Source organism: Humulus lupulus, chromosome 5 (genome assembly GCF_963169125.1).
Source record: "Humulus lupulus chromosome 5, drHumLupu1.1, whole genome shotgun sequence".
NCBI lineage: Eukaryota > Viridiplantae > Streptophyta > Magnoliopsida > Rosales > Cannabaceae > Humulus > Humulus lupulus.
The window spans coordinates 29088755-29101880 of NC_084797.1; the positions used below are offsets into that span (position 1 = coordinate 29088755).

At 44.5% G+C, this 13126-nt stretch overlaps 1 protein-coding gene across 1 annotated transcript; it reads right to left on the reverse strand.

The window, feature by feature from the left end:
- Positions 1 to 4993: 4993 nt before the first annotated feature.
- On the reverse strand, positions 4994 to 5578 carry LOC133778997 (uncharacterized). The gene has a single exon (XM_062219005.1). It carries the CDS (start codon positions 5576 to 5578, stop codon positions 4994 to 4996), a length of 585 nt encoding a protein of 194 aa, XP_062074989.1.
- Between the last annotated feature and the right edge of the window lie 7548 nt (positions 5579 to 13126).

The following is a 13126-nucleotide window of genomic DNA, read 5'->3' on the forward strand; positions in this document are numbered from 1 at the left end:
GTCTGGCCTTCCCCAGCCCTCCTGTATTGTGGTCAAATCTCACATCGACATTGGACTAGGGAAGAATTCCAATACTACTTAGATCTCGTGGGTGCATACCTCCACCACCCCAGGAGGTAACATACCTCCCGTGGGTTCGTACCCTTAGACCGAGTGACATCCTTGACCTCGAGCTAGTTTTGCCAATATGGCACCAATATCAGTTGCGATGTAAGGAATAGGATAGTACATCCTCACTTCTTGCACTGAGGCTCAGCTCACGCGAGCCTCCGAGTAGCTTATTTTTTTGTGTTATCCTTGTGTATTATGCATGCTAACTATTTTCCTTGCTCCTGCAACTCATATGGGACTGGCGAACATTGCTTGATTTGCCTTAACGTTGGGAGCACCTTAGCCCTTAAGTAGGAGAGGGATCACATCCTCGGGAACAACCCAATCCTTCCCCTCCGTCCAAGAGGCAGAGAGTGTCCACACCCCCCGGGGAGCCCCTTGCAGATGTCATGCCCCTTGTGGTGGAGATCCCTCCTCGCCCGGGTCAAACAAGGCGGTACAAGAGGTAAGACTGGAGGAGGTCCTAGAACCGGACCAAGGATCGGTTCACGACTTGGAGAAGGAGACGATGCCACCCTGAGTTCGTCTCCTGGTGTATCCTGAGAGGTATGGGGGGGATTTGTTAGAGCAATACAATAGGATGCTTCAACAATTTGAAGCAAGGCTGGAAGAAGGCAACAAAGCCTTGCACGAGACAGTTGAGGCCCTCTGGAAACTCAAACCACCCTGAGAAAGGCCCATTGTCCCTCTGATCCAACGAGCCAAGCTGGAGACCCTGTTCTCTGCCAAGTTAGGGGACATAGTTGCCCCTCTCGCCACTGAGCTCCTTCAGGGGGTCAAATCCACCATGTGCGAGTTGACCACTCGAAGCTTCTCACAACTTAGCGATAGTAACAAGGCATCTCTCATGGCCTCGTGTCGGTATGCTTCTGTCTGAGTAAGTTAAATCACTCTCGTGCTTGGGTTCAATTTAACCAAATGTTATTAAGCTAACACATTCGTCTTATCGCTTCCCCTTTTTTTTCTTTTTTTTTTGCAGTCCGCTTTAGCCTACCAATGCTTGGGAGACATTATGATGGAGAAATCATATGAACTCCGGAGGTCCCAGGACAAGATTGCCTCCCTCAAGGAGAAGACAAAGGGTTCTCGAGAAGAACTTGCCCGAGCCAACACTGCCCTCGAGGCCGAGCGAAAATGCTTCAGGGAGCTCGAGGAGACTCTCCAGAAAATCTCTGAGGATTTATAGTGGGCTGAAAGGGAGAAGCAGGAAACCATGGATAGCATGCAATGAGCCCAGAAGGAAGCTAAGAAAGCAACTGCCGAGAACGCCCGGGTGGCCTTGGAGAATTCTCAGCTTTAAGAGCAGGCTAAGGAGGCTACCAGTCGGGCTGAGCTAGCTGAGAAGAAGACCCTCCAAGCCATGGAGATGAATAGGTCTGCCATGTGCCAGGTTGAGAAGCTCAAAGAGGGGATCAAGTCCATCGCCAAGGATGCCTTCTATGTGGCCTGGTATCACAACCAGGACATGAACTTGGATTTCACCGGGGAGCCCGAGAAGTACAAGATCCTTTTCAACGAGCGAATCCGAGCTACCCAAGCTGCCGAGGCAACCCAAGTGGCTTCAACGGCTAAGGCGACCCCATCTACCGAGGCCACTCAACCAACTGAGGTGACCCCAACTGCCGAGACAGTCCAGGTAGGGGGTGCCCCAAGTGGTGATCCGATCATTGAGCTAGTGGTGGAGGTTCCCGAAGATTAATTATAATTTTTGCATTTAGGCCTGCGTGCCATAAGCTTTTTTTTTTGGGGGGGGGGGGGTATAGACGAACAGTTTCTCGAGCCCCCGAGTATAGTTGTAACTATTTACCCAACTAAGAGTTATGTAACTTGCCTTGCTTTTTATCAGTATGGTTATGTGAATTCACCGTAACTTAAAATGCCACGAGAATAAGCACTCAAACCGTTTTAGACATTTGGTTCTATAAATTCAACATAACACGAATGTTGCGAGAATAAGAACTCGGTCCTTATTTTTCAAAATTCAGTTCCATAAATCCAAATGTAACACGAATGTCACGAGAACAAGAACTCAAATTATTTTAAACATGGTTCTATGAATTCAAACGTAACACAGATGTCACAAGAACAAGAACTCAATTCATTTTAAATATGGTTCCATGAATTCAAACGTAACACAGATGTCATGAGAACAAGAACTCAATTCATTTCAAACATGGTTCAATAAATTCAAACATAACATGAATATTGTACGCCCTAATTTTCTAGTGGGCTATTAGCGAGCTGAGATACAGCCTAATTAAATCAGCCACGTGGATCCCCCAGGACCGGAGCTGTTGTCGTCAAGTCCTACCTGGTTAGCTCGGGGTATCCAAAGGTTCGCAAAGATTACTTAAGGACCGAGTCAGGACTGTGAAGGCCACAGGTCGAGGAGGCATCCAGCTCGTGGTACGAGCTGGAGGTGGAGGCTATGACCTTTTATAAAGTCAACCACGCAAGGTAAACGTGCATATATCAGGCATCACGTGTCTGATATATCCCTGACTTTTCGGACACGCAGCATGAACGTGCGTATTCAGGCACCCACGACTAGGTTGGGCCGTGCGGCCCACTATCCCCCTTACCTATTGATTAGAACACACTTCATATGTCAGGTTTTAGGAATTAATCATGAATGTCACAGAAGTGACATGATAGGTAAGAAGGTCACAGGATGACCCCCCTTACCAACTCCCAGGTGCCCTCTCCTATAAATATGGAGACCCTAGGAGTTGCAAAGGGTTGGATTCTATTGTGTAAGGAAATACCCTGTAAAAGAATACCAGGCATATAGCAATAATATTGGCTGGTGGAGTAGAAGGATTTTAACCTTTGAACCACCTAAAAAACGTAATTGTGTCACCAGTCTATTTAAAGATCATTCCTCTATTTCGGTTCATTGTTAAGCACTAATCCCTTCCTCTTATTTTCTTAATTACCTGTTGGCGAAGAACCGCGTCAACAAATGTCATGAGAACAAGAACTCAAATCATTTCAAGCATGGTTCTATAAATTCAAACATAATACAAATGTCATCAGAACAAGAACTCAAATAATTTCAAAAACCTGGTCTCCGCGTTTAGTCTCTGGTGGGTCCGTAGTCCTAGGAGTGACTTTGACGCGAGATTTACTGCAGGTCTTTACTTGTTGCCTTATGTACCTACACCCCAAAGATTCGGGCTTTCAGGGGTTCTGGTATGCAAAAACAGCTGGCCCTGAGTGTGCACTACTCGAGAGGCTAAAGGTTTCGACACCGCCCCCGAGTGCATACCTATCTCCTAGGTTGTGTTCTCAAGAGGTGAGGTTATGGAGAGGCCCAGGCGTAGGATGCATGTGCATCGTACAAATTAGGATTTGATTATTACCCTCCGGGCACCCGCTGTCCTCAGGAGGCAACCTAAATTCCTGACTGTTATCCTAACTTTTCCAAATATGGGATACAACGATACTAAGGGTGCTTTGTTTGTCGACTAGCCAAGCTCCCCGTAACATGGATTTCTCGAGGCCAAGTATAGGTACTTGGCCTTCTGTTCGCATCTTGAGATCAATAGACATGGTCAAAGGTCCTCGGCTCGGTGTCCGTGGGAGATGACCAGTATGTTCTCGTGCTACTTGGGTTATCTAGCTCTTAGGTACTAAGCTTAGATCTGCCCGAAACAAGCTACCTTCTAGGCCAGACTTAGTTAGTTTCCTAAGACTTTCTATTTTTAGGATCGCGACACTAGGCCTAATCCTCTTAGCTAGATACAAGTTTAGTTTCCTAGGTTGTCCTTTGCATAGTGCAGTGCTACCCTAACTCCATGTCCCCCAAGTGATTGAAGACTGGTCTGCGGTCACTTTTTCAGACGCAAGCATTCTTAACATAGCATTAACAAAAAATTTATGGAAGCTAAAGAAAAAGACATAGGCAAAATAAACAGATTTCTTACCTTGTTTTACTATATACACGGTTTCCATTATATGTGCCTGAAGGCTACAGGGGGTACTATAGAAATAAGAAATGTTTGTTACAGATGGTACTGGTAGTACAGGCGAAGATGCTCGGCAGTCCAGGCATGAGGAATCAACTCCCCACTAAGTCAGGCTAATTTATATGTTCCCGGACATATAATGCTCTCTACTTGGTATGGGCCCTCCCAGTTGGGCCCCAGCACTCCTGCACCTGGATCTCGGGTGACTAAGAAGAACCTTCGCAATACCAGGTCTCCAACCTCGAATTTTCTGTCTTTCACTTTGGAGTTGAAATACCTGGCCACCTTCTGCTGGTAGGATGCTACTTGTAGTTGAGAATCTTCACGTAGCTCCTCCACGAGGTTCAGGGACTCCTGAAGTAAGGCATGTTTTGTGGTCGAATCATACGTATCTCGTCGGTGCGTGGAGATTGCTGCTTCAACTGGGAGCATAGCCTCGTACCCGTAGGCCAGTGAGAAGGGAGAATTGTCGATGGAGGTTTGGGCAGTGGTACGGTAGCACCACAATGCCCTAGGAAACTCCTCAGGCCAAGTTCCTTTCGCCTGCTCCAGCCTTTTCTTTAGATTGGACTTGAGCGTCTTGTTCACTACTTCCACCTGGTCGTTGGCCTATGGATGGGCTACAGAAGAGAAGATTTTGATGACACCGTGCCATTGACAGAAGTTGGTGAATACTTCGCTGTGAAACTGCAATCCGTTGTCAGAGACTATCTTCCTCGGAAGCCCATACCGGAAAACGATATTTTTTATGATGAAGTCCAAGGCCTTTTTGGAGGTAATTATGGTGAGCAGCTTGACCTCAACCCACTTCCTGAAGTAGTCAACAACCACTATGGCATATTTCACCTCTCTTTTTCCTGTAGGTAGAGACCCGATAAGGTTGATCCCCCAAACGACAAAAGGTCATGGGCTGGTCATTTGAGTAAGCTCATTTGGAGGTGCTCGGGGGATGTTGGTGAAACACTAGCATTTTCACATCTTTTAACATAATCCATTGCATCCCCATTCATGGTGGGCCAAAAATATCCTTGTCTTAATATCTTCTTGGAAAGGCTTTTCCCCCCGGCGTGATTACCGCAGAAATCTTCATGTACCTCTCGCAGTACTGAACTGGCTTCTTTCCTGGACATGCACCGAAGCAAGGGCAACAAATAGCCTCGCTTGTAAAGCCTATTATCCATAATTATATACATCGGCACTTGGATTAGCAACTTCCGGGCAGCCTTCTTGTCCTGGGGCAACTCCTCGGAGACGAGGTACTTAATTATCGGCTCCATCCACCCATCTTGGGGTTGTACTGTTTCCACCTCGTTTGGAGCCATGATACTCGGAGAATCCAAGTAGTTGATGGGGACCACGCTCATTAATTCAACGTCTTTGGTGGTAGCTAGCTTTGCCAGGGCGTCCACATTGGAATTTTGTTCCCTCGGCACTTGCAGAATAGTGAATTTTTGGAAGTTGTGCAGCATTTCTTGAGCCTTTGCCAAGTATGGTGCCATTTTTGTGCCCCGGGTTTGGTATTCTTGGAGAATTCGATTCACCACGAGTTGGGAATCGCTAAATATCTCGAGTCCTTCAGCCTTGAGTTCTAGTGCCACACGAAGTTCAGCGATTAAGGCTTCGTATTCTGTTTCATTATTAGAGGCGCTAAATCCGAAGCAAAGAGCACTATGGACTCTATGCCCCTCAGGGGAGACCAAAATAAGTCTCGCCCCTGCACCATTCTTGTTTGAAGATCCATCTACAAACAACTTTCACACTAGTCTGACCACCGAGGTGTACTCGGTTCTCTCCTGATTCCTGGTACACTCGGTGATGAAATCGACAAGTGCTTGTCCTTTTATGGCAGTCCTCGGGAGGTAGGTAATGTCGAACTGACTAAACTCCACAAACCATTTCAAGAACCTTCCCGATGACTCAGTCTTCTGAAGGACTTGTCTGAGTGGGTGGTTGGTTAGGACCTTAATTGGGTGTTCCTGGAAGTAAGGTATTAGCTTTCGAGAGGCCACCATCAAGTAGAAGGTTAACTTCTCCATCATTGGATACCTAGACAATACTCTGAGGATTTAGCGTCCCAAATTTGCTGATAAGGGTTATGGCCTTGATTATCATGTCTGGAGGGCAATAATTGATTTATTGTGTTAATATGTGAATTTGATAAGTATATGATTAGAAATGCATGTTTAGGTGAGTTAAACATGCATGTAGGATCCATTTGGTTATTAGGGGCATGTTTGTAATTTTAGCTTACTGAGGGCATAAATATAATATTTGTGTATATTGTGATTGACACCATTTGTGAGTGGTGATATATTTGTGATGCACGAACCGAGACGGTCCTAGGGAGCAGTTTAGCTGGAAAGTCACAATGGGGTCAAATACCCGGCTCGAGAGGAGCCTAGCAGTATTTTGGGTATATAATATGAGTTTGAGATTTATTAAGTATCAGGTAGTAATTTAGTAATGATTTGAGTATGCCGGGATTAACGGGGATTTTTAGGTGTACTCGAGGATTTAGTGGGATATGTCAAATGACTAAACTACCCTTGGTGACATTTGAGGGCTTAGGTTAACTTAAGGGGGCAATTCAGTCATTTTGGCAAGTGGATATACTCAGTGGGAGATGGGGGTTCTAGAGGCACTTAGACAAAAGCAGAGAAAGGAAAAGGAACATAAATTTCTCTCAGCTCTCTCTCTTCCATTCGGTTCTCTCTCTCTCACCATAGGGCTTGATTTTGAAGGATCTTAGGCCAAAAATTCAAGTGTTCAGAAGCTTAGTAAAGATCAAGGGTAAGTTTTCTAGTCAATTCTTTGTTGATTTCTGTTGGAAGAGTTGTTTTGGTGAGCTGAAATTATGTTTTCTTGGTGGACTTTGGAATGAGTTTTTTGTGAAGATTAAGCTTAGGAATTTATGGATTTGAGCTTGGAAGTGAATTTGGAAGCATCTTAGGTCGAATTCCTACTTGAGGTAAGAATTCCATTGATTTCTGAAGTAAATATTCTGGTGTGGTTTAAGTATTGTGGAGTTTTAAACCACTAGGTGATTTTTGAATTTGGTTGAGTTTTTGAGTTTGTTGCTGGTATTTCTGAGTTGCTATACTATTTATTTGAAGTTTTAGGTTGAATTAGGACTTGGGTGTACTCTGGTAGTGATTTGGATGAGTTTTGGCTTGGAAAAAATGTTGGGAAAAACCCAGTTTTCTTGGTTCGTGTATGAGCGTCGCGGCCCTGTTCTTCTGTGTTGCAGCGCTTGGTTGAATCAAGATAGGGGAGCCCTGCTGGGCGTCGCGGGCCCTATAAGGATGTGCCGTAGCGCTAGGCCATTTTCAAGATGTGCAACTTTGTGTTTTTAGGGTTTTGGCTCAGGGGGCTCGGGGGACGCTTTTGCCACCTTGCGTGGGAAAACGGGTGTAACGCCCCAACTCCAGGGACCGCTACAGTGCACATTGCAAACAGTGCTAAACTCGCTAATCGAGTCATTTGGCCATAAACGTGTAACTAAGTGTGATTAGCGGTTTAGGGGTTAAAAACTTTGGTTAAGATATAACGTTTCACTAGAACGTTTACTGTATACATTGGGATCCCAAAAATATAATTTCAAAGTTTATTACAAAAGATTATTTACAACAAGCCGTACTAAGCGGCAAAACAGGGTTCAGCCCTAGTTCCACTTTCAAACCTCGCCCAAGTATTGGTCGAGCAGCTGCATATGTACACGTCATCACTTAAGCTCTCCAACTCAAGGATGGTCCAGCTTCCTTTTGCCTTTACCTACACCACAAAGCACCCGTGAGCCGAAGCCTAGCAAGAAAACTCATATGCTCATAAACAATCATATCATGATATCAAATCATATCTGGCATGCCTAGCATTCATAGCTCTACTCAGCATGCAAATGAATTTAAACAGATGCTGGGGTATCCAGGATAAGAAATCCTGGCCTTCTGATTGGAGGACCATCAAGTCAATCCTAATCAGATGAGTGTCGTAACACTAAAGGTTCTGATAAACCATGATGAGTGACTGACAAGCACGTCACTAATTCAAATGGAAGGCTGGCTGTTGGGTAAGCCTCTAACCTTCAACAGGTCCTGGTAAACCATACTGAGTGACCAACAAGCAAGTCACTGGGGCCCCAGTGCCCAAGCCATGCATATGATGATCAAAATGATCATGCAGAGCTCATAGCTCTGATCAAATGAGTGAATATCACTTTGAGGTTCTGGTAAACCACACTGAGTGACTGACAACCAAGTCACTAGGGGCCCGGTGCCCATTTCCTGCAATGGCTCTAGATGACTAGCCTTCGGCTAGATAAATGCTTGTTTATATTCATTGACCTTGAGGTCGGTCCTGCATTAATGCTTTTGGAGTCATTCAATGCAGAAGGTCGATTAGGTCCAATCGACATAGCTTGCACTACTCACTAGGGTTGTCATGTCTAGTGAGACAACACAATGTGGCCAGTGCCCAGTACCACCGCCGAACCTGACTAATAAGTCACAGCTTCACAGTTGATACTAGCACCTTTGCCAAACCTAACTAATAAGTCAGTGCCATGCACAAGTAAGCAATGCTATCAATATGTATCATATGCCAATTATCCAAGAATAGGGCACTCAGCATTCTTACTAAACAGTTGCTAGCATAATTATAATCATGCACAAACACAGAGACTCAAGCTCTGACCAAATCTCATATTCATCATTCATGGCTTGCCCTAATCACATGTTTTTCATGCATCACATTTAACCAACCAGCATGCCTCAATAATAATCATATGAAAATGGGCAAGATTGCCAAGCATTCATTATGCTATCAATGTTTACATTTAAACATTCAACATGCATCAATCATAACCATGCATGTCACATATGGGGTGCAGTTTTCTTACCTTTGGTCCAAGCACAGGTTACCAACAAATGAGCCACAAGCACGATCCTGATCCAAGCCTCTAGTGTAAACCTAGTAACAACCACAAATGGTGATCGAATGAGTTCAAGCTCTAAAACCAACCCTTGAACTAAAACTTAGCCTCCAAGACATCAACCCTCACTAATCCGGGTAGTAGGAATGATCCCGAGGCCTAAAACCATGTTTCTGGGGTCAAAACACCCAAACGGCTCAAAAGCCTGCCTGAGCCGCAGCCCTGGCACCCTGAGCCGCGGCCCCCAGCACCACCAGAAGCAAGCACCGCGGCGCCCAACCCAAGGGCCACGGCGCCCAGCAAGACAGAGAAGGCACCTGCTTCATCGAGCAAGGGCCGCGGCGCCCAAGAACAGGGCCGCGGCCCAACTTCGGGGCAGCCATTTTTCCTTCGTTTTAACCTTTTAAAACCTCCCAAAAACATGTCTAAACATTCCCAAATCATTAAATCAAAGTTCCCAAACTCCCCAATGGTCCAAAACCACCAAAACCCAAGGTTCAAACAAACTAAAAACTCAACGATTCACAAAGTCCAATTCAAGCTTAAAAACTTTTAAAAACTTAAAACTTAAACTTGAATTACCTCTGATTGAGTTGTTTCCAACTAAATCCTCCGGCTAATAAGCTTCTAATTCTCCTTAGGATTTCTATGCCTCGATCCTTGCTTGATTCCGAGTCCTAGAACTCAAGATACCTTCGAAAATGCGATCGAGAACGAAAAAGGAACTTTAGGGAGAGAGAACGTACAGAACGTTCTTTTTTTATTTCTTAAAAGGTTACTTCAAGCTTAAGTAGCTTCCAATAAAACCTAATGCTCGGGGTCCCGAAAACACCCCCGGGGACATTATAGTCAAAACTTCCAGAATTTCCCCCTGGTCTTACTAACTCCCAATTTATCACCAAATGTTAATTCCCATTACCCAATAACCCGGTAATGCTATAAATACCCCTTGACTTACTCCAAGTCAAGCTTAAATCCTGTTGTGACTTTCCTACTAGCTTACCTCCTAGGATCGTCTTGTGCTGGGTAACCCTGGCATAACCAAATAATAACAAAGCACCACGCCCATTTCATACATATGCCAAAAATGCCCGAAATGGCCAAAACATGAAAATCACCCAATTAATCACAAATGGGTTCACATGCATATTTAATATACCTAAACATGCATATTATCATTAAATAGCATAATAAAGCAATTATGGCCCTCCCGGCCTCCTAATCAAGGTCCTAGACCTTATTAGGAAATTTGGGGCATTACAACGGGAGGTCCCTAGAGCACAGGATTGGTTCCGGGGTACAATTATCAATTGGTTAGTAACGAGAGTGTTACCTGTGTGTATTGTGATTAGGTTTTCAGTGAGGCTCGGGTTAGAGGACTGTGCTCGGGATTTCGGTGCTCAAGAAGCTCGGGACACAGGTAAGAAAACTGTTGTACCCGTAGAGCAAGGTGTGGCCCTATAGTTTGTATTGTAGGGCACGACCCTATGTGATTGAATTGCAGGGCGTAGCCCTATTGTTTATGTATGGTATATGTTTAAGTAGTTATTGATATTATGCTATGTATGCTTATTTGTGAATGAACGGCGAAGGCCAGAAATGGTGAAGGCCGAGAACGACAGGAAGCCGGGTACGGTAAGGGGATGGGAACGACGTTAAGCACGTGGAGTGCAAGACCGAGTACAGGAAGGGGCTGGGAGCAGCGTTAAGCACGCGGAGTGCAAGCCATTAGGGTGAGACCCTTGTTGGATGCATGAGTCATCCTCACGGTATAGACCACGAACCCAAGGCCTAGTAATGTGCTTGGGATGGCATGGCTGCTATATGTTTAGCCTATTGGCAGCTTTGTTATATACCGATTGATGGATATGCATATGTTGATTGCTTATGTTGAGTTTTCTTGCTGAGCTTCGGCTCACGGGTGCTCTATGGTGCAGGTAAGGGCAATGGAAAGGTTGACCAACCATGAGTACAAAGAGCGTGAAGTGACGTGTACATGGTTGGCCTGCCTGGCTGCCACGGCCAGGGGTATTTTGGGAGTTGTTTATTAATAATCAGGGTTTTATCATTTAGTCGACTTTAATCATATTTGTTAGTTGTAAATATTTCTAAACATTAATTTTGGGATCCCAAATGTATAACGCTTTATAATTTCAATGAATGAATACATTTTCAAATTATATGACTTTTATTACAGTTTAGCGACACTTTTAACCTAAAACCTCGATTAGCGAGTTAATTGCACGTTTAAAACTCACTTAGTAATGGCTCTAAGGAAGTAGGGTGTTACAACTTGGTATCAGAGTGGAAGTGGGAAGATATTACCATGGACTTCGTGGTTGGTTTGCCAAAAACTGTGGGACAACATGATTCAGTATGGGCGATCGTGGATAGGTATACCAAGTCCGCCCACTTCTTGCCTGTTAGGACGACTTATACTATGGAGCAGTATGCTGAATTGTATGTGAAGGAAATTGTTCGACTTCATGGGGCTCCGAGGTCGATAGTATCCGACAGGGACCCCACCTTCACCTCCAAGTTTTGGGACAGTCTATAGAAGGCTATGGGAACGCAGTTGCAGTTTAGTACCACTTATCATCCTCAGACGGATGGACAGTCTGAGAGGACAATTCAGATACTAGAGGATATGCTACGAGCATGTGTGCTGGATTTTGGGGAATCTTGGAGTAAGTATCTCCCATTGATTGAGTATGCATATAACAACAGTTATCAGGCGACTACCAGAGTGGCTCCGTATGACATGTTATATGGGAGGAAGGGTAGATCACCTATCCATTGGGATGAGATGGGTGAGAGAAGGTACTTAGGTCATAAGATGGTTCAGAGGACCAATGAGGCGATTGAAAAGATTAGAGCTCAAATGCTCACCTCCCAGAGTCGCCAGAAAAGTTACTCGGACTTGAAACATAGGAGCGTAGAGTTTCAAGTCGGTAACCACGTGTTTCTCAGAGTTTCTCCCTTAAGAGGAGTGAAACGGTTTGGTGTTCGAGGTAAGTTGAGCCCTAGGTTTGTTGGCCCCTTTGAGATTCTGGAACGGGTTGGAGAGGTAGCTTATAGATTGGCGATGCCTCCAGCTTTATCAGGGGTTCATGATGTGTTTCACGTGTCCATGCTTCGGAAGTACATATCAGATTCTACGCATATACTAAGTTATGAGAACTTGGAGCTGGATCAAGATTTATCTTATGAGGAGAATCCAGTTCAGATTCTTGACCGGAAAAATAAAGTCTTGCAGAGCAAGACCATCGCCTTGGTGAAAGTGTTGTGGAGGAACAACAAGGTAGAGGAGGTGACGATGGAACTTGAATCAGATATGCGGGAGCGGTATCCCGAGTTATTCAGGTAATTTCGAGGACAAAATTTCAGTAAAGAGGGGATAGTTGTAGCGTCCCAAATTTGCTGATAAGGCTTATGGCCTTGATTAGCGTGCCTGGAGGGAAATAATTGATTTATTGTGTTAATATGTGAATTTGATAAGTATATGATTAGAAATGCATGTTTAGGTGAGTTAAACATGCATGTAGGCTCAATTTGGTTATTAGGGACATGTTTGTAATTTTAGCCTGCTGAGGGCATAAATGAAATATTTGTGTATATTGTGATTGACACCACGTGTGAGTGGTGATATATTTGTGATGCATGAACCGAGATGTTCCTAGAGAGCAGCTTACCTGGAAAGTCACAATGGGATCAAATACCCGGCTCGGGAGGTGCCTAGCAGTATTTTGGGTATATAATATGAGTTTGAGATTTATTAAGTATCAGGTAGTAATTTAGTAATGATTTGAGTATGTCGGGATTAATGGGGATTTTTAGGTGTACTCGAGGATTTAGTGGGATATGTCAAATGATTAAACTACCCTAGGTGATATTTGAGGACTTAGGTTAACTTAAGGGGGCAATTCAGTCATTTTGGCAAGTGGATATACTTAGTGGGAGTTGGGGGTTCTAGAGGCACTTAGACAAAAGCAGAGAAAGGAAAAGGAACAGAAATTTCTCTCAGCTCTCTCTCTTCCATTCAGTTCTCTCTCTCTCACCATAGGGCTTGATTTTGAAGGATCTTAGGCCAGAAATTCAAGTGTTCAGAAGCTTAGTTAAG

Bases quoted from the DNA above. Each gene is read 5' to 3' on its own strand.
- LOC133778997 (XM_062219005.1), bottom strand. From the start codon at position 5,578: ATGGCACCATACTTGGCAAAGGCTCAAGAAATGCTGCACAACTTCCAA.